We start from the raw sequence: 14,967 nt of genomic DNA, 5'->3' as shown, positions 1-14,967 counted from the left end.
AACACCACAGAGGACTTACCTGTCCGGAGCGGAGCAGGATGGCGTCGGCTGCTGTCTTGCGCGCGCGCATGTGCCGGAAGTGAGGTAACGCGCGACCAGAAGTGGTCAGAAGGGCGCGAAGAGAAGGGAGGAGGTGAGAGGTGACGCGCGACCGGAAGTGGTGAGAAGGGTGCGGAGAGAGGAGGGGAGGTGACGCGCGACCGGAGGAGAGGAAGGAGGGCGGTAAGGAGAGAAGGAAGTGGGTGAGGTGAAGCGGTGGAGTGTGGCAGAAGAGAGAGAAGCGGCAGGGAGACCGGTGGAGCAGGAAACCAAGACAGGCAGCCTTGGAGTGAGGGAAAAGCGAAAAAGAGCAGGACCAGAGAGAGACAGGCCGGACGAGTGTGAAGGAAGGGGCCGCAGTGAGTACCAAAGAACCCCCCAGCCCAGCAGCACTAGCCGCCCAGCAGACAGCAGCACTAGCCGCCCAGTAACACTAGCCGCCCAGCAGCCAGCAGCACTAGCCGCCCAGCAGCACTAGCAGCACTAGCCGCCCAGCAGCACTAGCCACCCAGCAGCCAGCAGCACTAGCCGCCCAGCAGCCAGCAGCACCAGCCATCCAGAGGTCCAGCCGTCCAGAGGTCCAGCCGTCCAGAGGTCCAGCCGTCCACAGGTCCAGCCGTGCAGAGGTCCAGCCGTGCAGTGGTCCAGCCGTGCAGAGGTCCAGACGTGCAGAGGTTCAGCCGTGCAGTGGTCCAGCCGTGCAGAGGTGCTGAAGCCAGACCCTGGGACGCCACCCCAAAGCCGAGGGAGAAGACGCAGAGGAGCACAGGTACTGGACTTGTTTCTCCCTAAGGAAGGACGAGGAAGCATGACTCCCGTAGTCACCCCCTCTATGACGTCTATATGCCCTAATAAGACATATAAAAATGGGTTATCTTCATGAGACAACCCCTTTAATCCTTTCTTTCTCCTCATTTTTTCAAACCCTTTTTAAGTAGTCAAATCTCAATACCCATATCCCTGCTCCAACCCTTGTCATCCCACTTTACCTCCCAACATTTTAATCTCCATTTGTGGAACATTTAGACCCTACCTCCGGTTCACCCAGCAGTGCCCATAAAACATACCAAATACACCCATTTTGGATGCATAATGAATGTATAAGCTCCACCCCTTTGCGTTCCATTTCATGGTACAACCCTGTGTAATACGGGACTGTCGGGCGGTATTCTTACACTACATGGTCGTCTTTCTATGTGCAGCGCAGCAGAATATATTGTTGTTTAGTAAAAAGGACAAAACAAGTAAAAAAGTAAATCTTTATATATAAAATTTTTATGAAAATAAAGTTTTATGTATAAAATATTATATACAAATATAATAAATCTTCAGCAGCGTAACTATAATGGATGCAGAGGTTGTGGTCGCACCAGGGCCCTGGAGCTTGAGGGGCCCAAATGTTCTCTGCCCCATATGAGGAGACCAGTGCTATAAATGCCACATGATAGTTTGGGGTCATGTTACTGGTTTTACATTGGGGTCCAGGAACCTCAGGTTACGTTTCTGTAAAGCTGCGCTGGAGTTCAGACGAAGGGTCCTAACACTGTAATACAGCCTAGGGCCCCATTTTCTCAGGGTCTGGCTCCTTTTCTTCCTTGCTGGGTGATGTTTCCTCCAGGTCGTCCCTCAGGATTATCCAGTCCTCCTTTAGGCTCTTCCTGAATTTTATTGTTAGAACCTGAGAAGAGAAAGAAGAACAGGACACGTTATATCCATTCCTATTCCCTGAGATTCCCCGACATATAACAGTCTCTGGAGAGGGGAGGACTGAGCGGACGACAGAAGAGAGGGGGTCCGACAGCTGAGAGCGCCACAGTCCCCTCCTCCGCCAAATGTGTAAGAAATAAGGAGGGAGCAGTGTGAATATGTAGAATAGATCTGATCTCATATACTGACCTGGAAATCCCGATACAGCAGGATTTGACTTATACAGGAGCTGAATAACACCAGCCATTCCAGGATTGTTAGGGACGTTTTTGTAGACTGAAAAAAAGGGAAAGAAAATACATTTGACATTGTCTTTTCTGTTCTTCTTACCCTTCCATGTAGTGATAAATTATTACTGGGACCGGGGGCCCCGGGATTGTATCTATTATATTCTATACAGCCGCTTCTTAGTTGTATCTGTGTCTGGAAAAGCAGAGTAACAACCTATATGTCCGCCATGACAGCGCTAATAGTTGTCATCCAGGTTCTACATCCTCATGAATAGCAGTGATACGTCCTCCGCTTCCATATTACTGCAGAACTCAGCAGATCACCCAAAACGTCAAGAAAACTGGCGTCACCCCCCTGTTAAGGGCGTTTTCATGGCAGTCGTATTGTTGACACCCGGCTTTCCCAGAATAAGATATATATAAGAAATGGCTGTATAGAACTATGAAGAACTTGATCCTGAATGGTAAAACACACATACCTGTATACAGTGATCGCTGGTACAGAGGGCATACATAGCCATTTTACATGCCAACTCTGCAAGGAGGATGTATATAGGAAAATAACCGCACACCTGTAAGATGGACTTTATATGTGTCACATGTAAGTGGATAATCTAAGCTGTAAGGAGCGCGGCAGACGATGATGTAATGACATAGAGGAGGGGTCCTGCCACTAAACAGCCACGGAGGCATGAGCCACAAAGCCCCTCATTATACCTCAGTGCTGTTTATAGTCCCTTCTGTGATGCATAAGCTGAAATATAATAACTATTTCTTCCACATAATGGCGGCTCCATTAGAAGTTAGCAGGAGAGGTAGGGGTTAATATTATGGGTCACTTTATGGAGACAGAACTTCCCCAATGCCCACTTGTAATGTGCCCAGAAAAAGAATATTCAATATGTCCCTTTATTTGCTTCAGCTGTGCTGGTGGTCATGTCCCCAGGAGAAGTCCAGGGTTGGCAGCGCTGGTGACGTCATCTCTACTCATCACCCACATTAGTGTTATCTGTAGTGATGATGACGGGGCACAGGAATAAGGAGATCTATCATTACAATAAAGATGCTGCTCGCTATAAATGATAACGTGGTGACTTGGAAAGGATACTGCTCAGGAAGGCCAGAAACATCAGTACAGACAGGGCAGCTTTCGTACAGCGTACACAGCGGACGTTCCTGGATGCCGTGTACAGAGGTCCTGCCAGGCAGATACTGTAGAGTCCGGTACATAACATTGCTGCAAAGCCAATATAATTTCTCACACAGGATTCCTAGAAGGAAACACACAGAATATATTACACGTCCCATCATGGATTACATGTCATCATACAGCGCACATGTCTCCCATATTATTAGATTATCCTGGACACCTTCCATTGTCAGGTTATACACAGTCCCTGCAGTGCTCCTTGGTCAGGGGTCATAGATGAGCAGCTGAGGGCCCGGCACCCTGAAGGGCCCTTACTCCATAGTGTAGGATCCTGTTTAACACTATATACACCAACCTGTAAATATATGGCTATCAAGTTCCCCACACAGGCCGTCCATCCAAGCGCCAGCAGCAGTTTCCGGAAGATGACGCCACAGATTTGTCTCTCAGCCGCTCTGATCTCTATTAGTCTGTACATTACGTACATGATGGCGACTTCTGAAATACAGAGCAAGACATCAGCCCATAGATGTTACATGTACTACACACAATAATGATATGTTATATAAATGTGAAGATAATAACATGTTCACGGGTCGCATCACCCAATAACTAGGCAGATTCACCATTCAGGAGTCTGGGAAAGTTGGGTAACAACCTCTGTTGGAGCTGTCATAGCGGCCATGTTGGTTGTTACTCATCTTTCCCAGAGTCGGATATAGGACTTATATTGAGCTCTATCCCAGATATAAATATAAGGCACTTACTTAGTAGGTTAGAGACGGTGGTCACTATCATCAGCACTATGGACTCTGGGATCTTCGCTCCAGTGTCGCTGAGAAGAGATAAAATCCATATGTAACATTAGTAGAGCTCCGTGCAGGTGACTAGAGCTCTCAGTAACACAAGTGACTTCACTGCCGGAGTTCTAGCAATTCCTCCATGTTACTAAGTGACCAAGAAATGAATCTTAATTTGGCCACTGCCGGAATAAGTGCTGGATACATTATAGCGAAGCTCTGGTTATTCCATCATGATTCCCTAATATCAGGTTATTATCAGAATTGACCCTTTATGATCTGGAATCACTTTCTACATCACTGTCCTCAGGCCGATATCCCAGTCAGTGCTGTCAAATCATAAAAAGTGACGACTCAAGTAATGGAGAAGCTGGTACTGGACGGCAGCAGTGGTTATGTAGCCGGGGTCTCACTTTACCTCCCATATGGCACAGCTCCTCTCTGATTTGGCTGCCAACCAAATGTAAACAGAACGACCACCCTCTTTACACTGGGCAGATATCACCTACTATTATCCGGCTACGGGATACACTTCTTTCACCAACCATGCCCCAGTAATGCCCACAGAACAACGCACCCCCTTACATCACATACACTGCAGCACATTCCTCCTCCTTGTCACATACACACATACAGTAAGTATACAGTATATACCTCCTTACACCTGAGTTGTTACTTAAAGAGTTTTTTCCACTAAAGTAAGAGATCCCATATTGCTGGGATATGTAATCACTTACTGACTCATGGGGGGGTGGGGGGGGGGGGGCAACTGCCAGAACCCCTAACAATCCTTAGAATAAAGGGCCACATTACTAGATAAGCTTTTCCCTGCACAGCCGCGCTCCTCACCACCCGCTGTGCAGGGAACGCTAACACAGCCCCATTGTAATTCCCTGCACAGCGGGTGGCCGGGAGTGTCACTGTACAGGGGCAAGACCAAAGGGACCTTGGTTCCCTTCATTCTCTGGATTGACAGGGGTCCCAGAAGTCAGACCCCCACCAATCAGAATGTGATGGCATATCCTGGTCAGATACTCTAACCTTCTATGATGGGAATATCCCTTTAACATGAAATAAAAATTTTATCCTAAGTTCCTTACATTAAACCCACTCCCATGAATTCCCTGGAGTTATATACAAAAGGGTCTAAAATAAAGTTTTTCTAATCTAGAACCTCATGACCCAGAATTCTTGTTACTATTAACATTCCGTCTTTATTAAGTGTCTCTACATTGTCTATAAAGAGTCTCTTACCTGATGCTCATCAATGGTGTCTCATAATGACCTTCAGCCATAGTCATGGTGTAAGTGGTAATAATACCGATTAAGGTCCACACTGCCCAGAGACATGGCAGAACAGCCAAGCCTGGGCTCAACATATTGGTGATATATATGTTGTTCAGAAAAGTAGTATATAAATATTTGTCGCTTACAAAAGCAGTAGCCTTCTCCTCCTTCTATCCGAAATCAGAGAAAGTGATCAGTTTTCATTTTACCTGTCCTTTGATAGGCACCCAGCTGATGATGTCACAACCCAGCTGATGATGTCACAATGACACAACAACCCAGCTGATGATGTCACAATGGGGCCTTGACATTGACCAGAGCTGGAAAAACTATTAGATCAGAAATAAAGTTATCTTGTAGAAGTCAATTATAAATATCAGATAAATTGTTATTGATGTATTACGGCCAATCACGTTTCCCCATTTTGGTATTTCAGGAGCCGCTGTAGATTACAGTTACAGTTGCAGCGTTGCTTCATCGTCACATCATAGGCGTTATATTATAATATAATGTATTCATTTTACCACTTACTATTATTCAGGAGGGAGATAACTCTATAGAACAATGCAAATTTATATATCAATGGGGCAGGATTTCTGCAAATTTGAATAAAAAGTGGCGTTTTGGGGGTTTTTCCGGGCGGAATACTTTTATATTTGGAAATATTCTGTGTAGATTGGGCATGGCGGTATGCAGAGTCTTAGCTAGGTTCTCCAGCACCCGGGGCAAAGATTCAGTTTGGCGCCCCCCCCCAACCTCTTTCCCGACATCTCCTTCCCCCTCGCCATGTTTGTTTTCTCTACCAATCGACGTGTCATTTCTTTTCCACATTTCTTTTTATGTAACTCGAGCATAAAAACATTTGCACATTTTACAAGCAATAAAGTTCTATACACAACACCAGAATAGTGTTCAGTACATAAATACAGCCCCAGAACCAAGCTCAGTACATAAATACAGCCCCAGAACCAAGCTCAGTACATAAATACAGCCCCAGAACCAAGCTCAGTACGTAAATACAGCCCCAGAACCATGCTCAGTACATAAATACAGCCCCAGAACCAAGCTCAGTACATAAGTACAGCCCCAGAACCAAGCTCAGTAAATAAATACAGCCCCAGAACCAAGCTCAGTACATAAATACAGCCCCAGAACCAAGCTCAGTACATAAGTACAGCCCCAGAACCAAGCTCAGTACATAAATACAGCCCCAGAACAAAGCTCAGTACATAAATACAGCCCCAGAACCAAGCTCAGTACATAAATACAGCACCAGAACCAAGCTCAGTACATAAATACAGCACCTGCACAAACACAGCTCAATTTAGTGCAACCCCTGACGTATAGGTTCACACTAAATTGTTTCCAGCTCCCAGCATGGCCCGAACAATGGTGAGGAGGCTGGGAGTTGCTGTTTCACAAAAATAAATCATATCATAATCATACCACCCATCATCTCGCTGCAGATCATCCAGTGACTACAGTGCTGATTAGAGGCAGAATAAACATTTACATTAAGTGACTCACCGGTGAAGTCTCAGATTCTAGTTCTTTTTCTCCATCCGGTCCAGACCTCTATGATGACTTCTCCCGGTCACAGCCCATTTCTGCAGTTTGTCTTCGTCTTCTCACTTTTCCAACATTTCTACACCTATAAACAAAGATAAAGTTCTCATTATACCACACACTATGTCCCTAAATATAATAGCGCCATACACTGCACCTCTAATTATAATAGCACCATACACCATGTCCCACACACACACACACAGTGCCCCCTGTAGATAGTGCCTGCCATAGAGCCCCCTGTAGATAGCGCCCCCTGTAGATAGTACCCCCATATAGCCCACCCTTATATAGTGTCCCACATATAGCTCCCCCTATAGTGCTTTAAAGATAGCCCACCCCTGTATATAGCCCCCCTGTAGATATAGCCGACCCCTGTATATAGTGCTCCACGTATAGCCCAACCCTGTATATAGCCCCCTGCAGATATAGCCCACCCCTGTATATAGTGCTCCACAGATAGCCCACCCCTGTATATAGCTGCCCTGTAGATATAGTCCAACCCTGTATATAGTGCGCCACATATAGCCCACCCCAGTATATAGCCCCCCCTGTAGATAGAGCCCCACCATAGAAAAAGCCCCTCTGGTAGATAAAGCCCCCCCCCCCATAGGTAAAGCCCCCCCTGTAGATAATGCCACACACTTTATTATTACGATAAAATAACAAACTATTCAAACTCCCCTTAATCCCGTTCCCACGCCGTCCGGCAGCAAAGGAGACCCGCTCTTTTCTGCGCAGGTCTCCTGGGGTTGAACGCTTCCCTGTCATTCAGCGCCTTTCAATGACGCAAGCGGCGCAAAGTATCGCACCGCTTCACTCGTAGAAAGGAGCTGAATGGCCGGCAGTGGCGGATTAAGTAGACCATAGGCCCTGGGCTGTTTCACAAACTTGGGCCCCCCTTCCCCACCGCTGCTCTGCACTGTCTATAGTGAACAACACCTTTTTGTGTGAGCATTGACAATTGGGTGTTACGATTCCCCTTGTCAAAGGGTTGTGTCCCTACATACTGACAGTCTCCAACCATCGCTGACAGTATCACACTGTGTAAGGACACATCCTCCTCACAATGGGAATGATAACACGCATTTGTCTATTATCTCTGGGTACACAGAGATATGTAGAATACAAGGATTACCTGCAACAGACATGTCAGGAGAGGAGATCCCCTATAGATCCAGTGACGTCTTCTCTGATGGGAGCCGTTTTCTTTTCTTCTCCATCTGACGCAGACCGTTATGGCGACTTCTCCTGATGAGACATCTTTGCCCATCGCTTCTGCAGCCATTTCCAGCCCTTATAGAAACACACAAATTTAGACACCAAGGCCCAGGACCATGCATTAAAGGGGTTGACCGGGCACAGACCGTTTTTTATACTGATGACCAATCGATGTGCCCGGACAACCCCTTTTACTCAGGCTAATAAATTTGTAACCTAGACTAGATTATACAATACCTACAGACCCCAGACATTCTAAACTATTGCAGTCCCGAAACCAGGCCCCCCTAAACAAATACAGACCCCGGAATAATCACGCTGAATAAATACAGACCTCAGACCGGACCCCTAAATACAGACACCAGACCTGACCCCCTACACTAATAATGACCCCAGACCTGACTCCCTTAATACAGACCTCAGACCAGACCCCCTAAACTAATACAGACCCCTAAATAAAGACCCCAAAACTAATACAGACCCCTAAATACAGACCTTATAAACTAATACAGACCCCAGACCACACCCCCAAATACAGACCCCTTAAATACAGACACCAGACCTCAAACTAATACAGACCCCCTAAATACAGACTCCAGACCAGACCCCCTATTCTAATAGACCCCAGACCAGACCCCTAAATACAGACCCTTAACCTAATACAGACCCTAGATCAGGCCCCCTAAATAGACCCTGTAAACTAATACAGACGAGAGATAAGACCCCCTAAATGCAGACCCCTAAATGCAGACCCCTAAACTAATACAGACCCTAGAACAGGCCCCCTAAATAGACCCTATAAACTAATACAGACCCCAGACCTCAAACTAAAACAGACCCCCTAAAAACCGACCCCAGACCACTTAAACTAACACAGACCCCTAAATATACAGACCATAAACCCCTTAAACTGATACAGACCCTAGACCAGACCCCCAAAATACAGACCCCTTAAACTAATAGACACAAAACCTTCTAAATACAGTCCCCAAACCAGGCCCCCTAAATACAGACCCCACACCAGACCCCTAAATACAGTCCCCCTAAATACAGACCCATTAAACAAATCAATCCCCTTATACTTACAGTCAGTCTTCTCTGTGGAGTCGCTGCTGATTCTGCTTCTGCTTCTGCTGCTGCTCGAGCTCCTGCGGTCATGTGACCAGCAGGTCTCTAAGCAATAGTAAAAACTTCAGAGATAAGGTCATGTGACCTTATGTCTAAAGGTCCTTTTGCAGGACATACACATTGCAGTTTCGTCGCGGTTTTTGTACTATGATAATCCGCCATTGATGGCCGGGCACGGAACGTACTCGGCCATTCATTGTGTAATGACAGGGATAGGGAAACAGACAAGTGAGCCCTAATCTACCCGCCACTCAGTCCCTGCCTACTTGCAACGACCCGCCCTAGGCGACGGGGTACAACTGGGCGACGGTCCCTACACTCAGTAAGTGCACGACAGACAACCAGACAAGGAAACACAGAACAAAGGGAAACGGGGCAGTTGCCCACGGCAACACCGTGAGTAACAAGAGAAGTAAACGAGCCGAGTCAAACCAGGAGAGTACGAGGTGCCAAACGCAGAGCAGGAGAGTAGTGAACAAGCCGAGTCAAACCAGGAGTGTACGAGGTACCAAACGCAGAGCAGAAGAGTAGTCAGTAAGCCAGGGTCATATGAAGCAGGGTCAAATAGTACAGAAGCTGCAGCAGAGCCAGGAAACCAACATAGAAGATTCACAAGCAAGGAGGAACAGGAAAGGCAGGTATAAATAGACAGAGGGCGGGAGCTAGCTCCGTCTGGCCAGACTGTGATAGGCTCTCCCACTCCTAAGCCTGCCATCCTGAGTGGTGGAAGATGGAGTCAGTCTCACAGACATAGAAGCAGGTGCAGACTGATTACCTATGGGCGTGGATACAGAAGCTGTGCCTGGCAGATCCTTAACACATTGGTTCTAATTGTACTTGTGTCCTATAGGCGCAGGTACAATTATAGTGCAGGAGGGGGTGGCGCTGGCGCTCCCCCCTAAGTTGCGCCCGGGGCACATGCCCCGCCTGCCCCCCCCCTAGCTACGCCCCTGGACGTGTGGACTGAAGGCATGCTGGGATTTATCACACAGCTGAGTTTTCTAAGTTTGGCAAAAAAAAAACATAAACTGTGGTCAAATAGGCGATCATCTATCTGGGAAATCATCTAGAGTGCCAAGACCAGCATGAGTAATGTAAAAACAGTCAGCCAATCAAAAGAACCCCAGGTACTTGTGCTGCCTAGATTATATATATACACTACCGTTCAAAAGTTTGGGGTCACCCAGACAATTTTGTGTTTTCCATGAAAACTCACACTTATATTTATCAAATGAGTTGCAAAATGACTAGAAAATATAGTCACGATATTGACAAGGTTAGAAATAATGATTTTTATTTGAAATAATAATTTTCTCCTTCAAACTTTGCTTTGGTCTTGGAATGCTCCATTTGCAGCAATTACAGCATTGCAGACCTTTGGCGTTCTAGCTGTTAATTTGCTGAGGTAATCGGGAGAAATTTCACCCCATGCTTCCAGAAGCCCCTCCCACAAGTTGGATTGGCTTGATGGGCACTTCTTGCGTACAATACGGTCAAGCTGCTCCCACAACAGCTCTATGGGGTTGAGATCTGGTGACTGCGCTGGCCACTCCATTACAGATAGAATACCAGCTGCCTGCTTCTTCCCTAAATAGTTCTTGCATAATTTGGAGGTGTGCTTTGGGTCATTGTCCTGTTGTAGGATGAAATTGGCTCCAATCAAGCGCTGTCCACAGGGTATGGCATGGTGTTGCAAAATGGAGTGATAGCCTTCCTTATTCAAAATCCCTTTTACCTTGTACAAATCTCCCACTTTACCAGCACCAAAGCAACCCCAGACCATCACATTACCTCCACCATGCTTGACAGATGGCGTCAGGCACTCTTCCAGCATCTTTTCAGTTGTTCTGCGTCTCACAAATGTTCTTCTGTGTGATCCAAACACCTCAAACTTCGATTCGTCTGTCCATAACACTTTTTTCCAATCTTCCTCTGTCCAGTGTCTGTGTGCTTTTGCCCATATTAATCTTTTCCTTTTATTAGCCAGTCTCATATATGGCTTTTTCTTTGCCACTCTGCCCTGAAGGCCAGCATCCCGGAGTCGCCTCTTCACTGTAGGCATTGACACTGGCGTTTTGCGGGTACTATTTAATGAAGCTGCCAGTTGAGGACCTGTGAGGCGTCTATTTCTCAAACTAGAGACTCTGATGTACTTGTCTTGTTGCTCAGTTGTGCAGCGGGGCCTCCCACTTCTCTTTGTACTCTGGTTAGAGCCTGTTTGTGCTGTCCTCTGAAGGGAGTAGTACACACCGTTGTAGGAAATCTTCAGTTTCTTGCCAATTTCTCGCATGGAATAGCCTTCATTTCTAAGAACAAGAATAGACTGTCGAGTTTCACATGAAAGCTCTCTTTTTCTAGCCATCTTGAGAGTTTAATCGAACCCACAAATGTAATGCTCCAGATTCTCAGCTAGCTCAAAGGAAGGTCAGTTTTATAGCTCCTCTAAACAGCAAAACTGTTTACAGCGGTGCTAACATAATTGCACAAGGGTTTTCAAGTGTTTTCTAATCATCCATTAGCCTTCTAAAACAGTTAGCAAACACAATGTACCATTAGAACACTGGAGTGATGGTTGCTGGAAATGGCCCTCTATACACCTATGCAGATATTGCATTAAAAACCAGACGTTTGCAGCTAGAATAGTCATTTAGCACATTAACAATGTATAGAGTGTATTTCTGATTAATTTAATGTTATCTTCATTGAAAAAAACTGTGCTTTTCTTTCAAAAATAAGGAAATTTCCAAGTGACCCTAAACTTTTGAACGGTAGTGTATATATATATATATATATATATATATATATATATGCACACATATATATATATAGCTGAAATCTGCTTACCGAAATTTTCATTTCCTGGAGTCCGGAGGCAGCACACATATGAGAGGTTATCTCCCTAGGTGTAATTAGAAGAGAACTGGTTAACAAGCAATAACCAATTAACTAGTAATGCAAGGACCTCCTTTATAAGGCCCAGAGAAACCCCACCTCCTTGTATGGTATGTAGCCGTTAAAATAATTAATCAGTCCTACGGACTCCAGGAAATTAAAATTTCGGTAAGCAAATTTCAGCTTTCCTGATCGTCCGTCGGCAGCACACAAATGAGATTTGTAAAGCAATGTTTATAGGGTGGGAGATCCAGTCGCTTTATTTAACCCCTTAAGGACGCAGCCTTGTTTTGGCCTTAACCCCTTAAGGACGCAGCCTAGTTTTGGCCTTAAGGCTCAGAGCCCATTTTTCAAATCTGACATATTTCACTTTATGTGGTAATAACGTCGGAATGCTTAAACCTACCCAAGCGATTCTGAGATTGTTTTCTCGTGACACATTGGGCTTCATGTTTGTGGTAAAATTTGGTCGATATATTCAGTGTTTATTGGTGAAAAATTGCAAAATGTAGAGAAAATTTTGAAAAAATTGCATTTTTCAGAATTTAAATGCATCTGCTTGTAAAACAGACGGTTATACCACCCAAAATAGTTACTAGTTCACATTTCCCATATGTCTACTTTAGATTGGCATCGTTTTTTGAACATTCTTTTATTTTTCTTGGACGTTACAAGGCTTAGAAAATAAACAGCAATTTCTCATATTGTTAAGAAAATTTCAAAAGCCTTTTTTTTAAGGTACCTCTTGAGTTCTGAAGTGGCTTTGTGGGGCCTATGTATTAGAAACCCTGATAAAACACCCCATTTTAAAAACCAGACCCCTCAAAGTATTCAAAACAGCAGTTAGAAAGTTTTTTAACCCTTCAGGCATTTCACAGGAATTAAAGCAAAGTGGAGGTGAAATTTGCAAATTTCATTTTTCTTGCTGAATTTCAATTTTATTCATTTTTTTTTCTGTAACACAGAAGGTTTTACCAGAGAAACACTACTAAATATGTATTGTCCAGATTCTGCAGTTTTTAGAAATGTCCCACATGTGGCCCTACTGCGCTCGTGGACTAAAACACAAGCCCTAGAAGCAAAGAAGCACCTAGTGCATTTTGAGTCCTCTTTTTTATTAGAATATATTTTAGGCAGCAAGCCAGGTTTGAAGAGGTGTTGAGGTGTCAAAACAGTAGGAATCCCCCAATAGTGACCCCATTTTGGAAACTACACCCCTCAAGGAATTCATTTAGGGTTGTTGTTACCATTTTGACCGCACAGTTTTTTCACAGCACGTATTTGAATTGGGCTCTGAAATAAAAAAAAATGTCATTTTTTCAAAAAAAATGTCATTTGTGATCAAAATTTCTTATTTTCACAGGGAACAAAATACCCCATTTTGTTGCCCAATTTGTCCTTAGTGTGGCAATACCCCATTTGTGGTGATAAACTGCCGTTTGGGCCCATGGGAGGGCTCAGAAGGAAAGGAGCGCTATATGTTTGTTGGAGTCCAGATTTTGTTGGATTGGTTTTCGGGTGCCATGTCGCATTTGCAGAGCCTCAGAGGTATCAAAGCAATGGAAACCCACCAAAAGTGACCCCATTTTGGAAACTACACCCCTCAAGGAATTCATTTATGGTTGTTGTTAGCATTTTGACCGCACAGTTTTTTCACAGCACCTATTTCAATTGGGCTGTGACATTAAAAAAATGACATTTTTTCCAATAAGATGTAATTTTTTACCAAAATTTCTTATTTTCACAGGGAACAAAATACTCAATTTTGTTGCCCAATTTCTCCTGAGTGCATCAATACCCCATTTGTGGCAATAAACTGCCGTTTGGGCCCATGGGAGGCCTCAGAAGTGAAGGAGCGCTGTGTGTTCTTTGGAGTACAGATTTTGCTGGTTTGGTTTTCGGGTGCCATGTCGCATTTGCAGAGGCCCAGAGGTATCAAAGCAATGGAAACCCACCAGAAGTGACCCCATTTTGGAAACTACACCCCTCAAGGAATTCATTTATGGGTAATGTGACCATTTAGACTCCATAGTTTCTTCACAGAACTTATTTGAATTGGGCTGGGAATTAAAAAAATATATATTTTTTCCAATAATATGTCATTTTAGCTCAAAAATTCTTATTTTCACAAGAAATAAAATACTCCATTTTGTTGCCCAATTTGTCCTGAGTGCGGCAATACCCCATTTGTGGTGATAAACTGCCGTTTGGGCCCATGGGAGGGCTCAGAAGGAAAGGAGCGCTGTGTGTTCTTTGGAGTACAGATTTTGCTGGATTGGTTTTCGGGTGCCATGTCGCATTTGCAGAGCCCCAGAGGTATCAAAGCAATAGAAACCCACCACAAATGACCCCATTTTGGAAACTACACCCCTCAAGGAATTCATTTATGGGTGTTGTGACCATTTTGACCCCATAGTTTTTTCACAGAACTTATTTGAATTGGGCTGGGAATGAAAACAAAATTATTTTTTTCAAATAATATGTAGTTTTGGCTGAAAATTTCTTATTTTCACAAGAAACAAAATACCCCATTCTGTTGCGCAATTTGTTCTGAGTGCCGCAATACCCCATTTGTTGTGATAAACTGCCGTTTGGGCCCATGGGAGGGCTCAGAAGGAAAGTACCACCATTTGGCCTACTGGGGATTTTCTAGTGCGAAGTCATGTATGCAGAAGCCCCTGAGGTACCAGTACAGTTGAAACCCGCAAGAAGTGACCCCGTTTTAAAAACTACACCCTTAAGGCATTCATCTAGAGGTGTAGTGAGCATTTTGACCGGAGACCTACACCCCATAAACTGTAATGTGGGTTCTCGCGGGTATGGCAATACCCTACATGTGGCTGTTATCAGCTGCCTGGACACACAGAAGACCCAGAGGGGAAAGACGAGGGGGGATAAGCTGTGCGGAGTGCATCAGGGTAAGAAAAATTGGGGTAAATTATAAACC

At 44.8% G+C, this 14,967-nt stretch overlaps 1 protein-coding gene across 1 annotated transcript; it reads right to left on the bottom strand.

Annotated features, from left to right (window-relative positions):
- Positions 1-1,369: 1,369 nt before the first annotated feature.
- LOC142741599 (uncharacterized) lies at positions 1,370-5,378 on the bottom strand. Its single transcript, XM_075850964.1, has 7 exons — positions 5,181-5,378; positions 3,894-3,961; positions 3,482-3,624; positions 3,085-3,247; positions 2,456-2,511; positions 1,936-2,022; positions 1,370-1,717 (listed from the first exon to the last, which is right to left on the bottom strand). Exons 1-7 carry the CDS (start codon positions 5,303-5,305, stop codon positions 1,595-1,597), a joined length of 765 nt encoding a protein of 254 aa, XP_075707079.1. The 5' UTR covers positions 5,306-5,378; the 3' UTR covers positions 1,370-1,594.
- Between the last annotated feature and the right edge of the window lie 9,589 nt (positions 5,379-14,967).

Source organism: Rhinoderma darwinii, chromosome 2 (assembly GCF_050947455.1).
Source record: "Rhinoderma darwinii isolate aRhiDar2 chromosome 2, aRhiDar2.hap1, whole genome shotgun sequence".
Lineage (NCBI taxonomy): Eukaryota > Metazoa > Chordata > Amphibia > Anura > Rhinodermatidae > Rhinoderma > Rhinoderma darwinii.
This window is presented reverse-complemented; position numbering and strand designations above follow the sequence as displayed.

Coding starts and splice junctions, on each gene's coding strand:
- LOC142741599 (XM_075850964.1), bottom strand. CDS start 5,305: ATGTTGAGCCCAGGCTTGGCTGTTCTGCCATGTCTCTGGGCAGTGTGG. Junction 3,625..3,893: donor CACCGTCTCTAACCTACTAA/GTAAGTGCCTTA, acceptor TCTGTATTTCAG/AAGTCGCCATCATGTACGTA. Junction 3,248..3,481: donor TGATAGCCATATATTTACAG/GTTGGTGTATAT, acceptor GTTTCCTTCTAG/GAATCCTGTGTGAGAAATTA.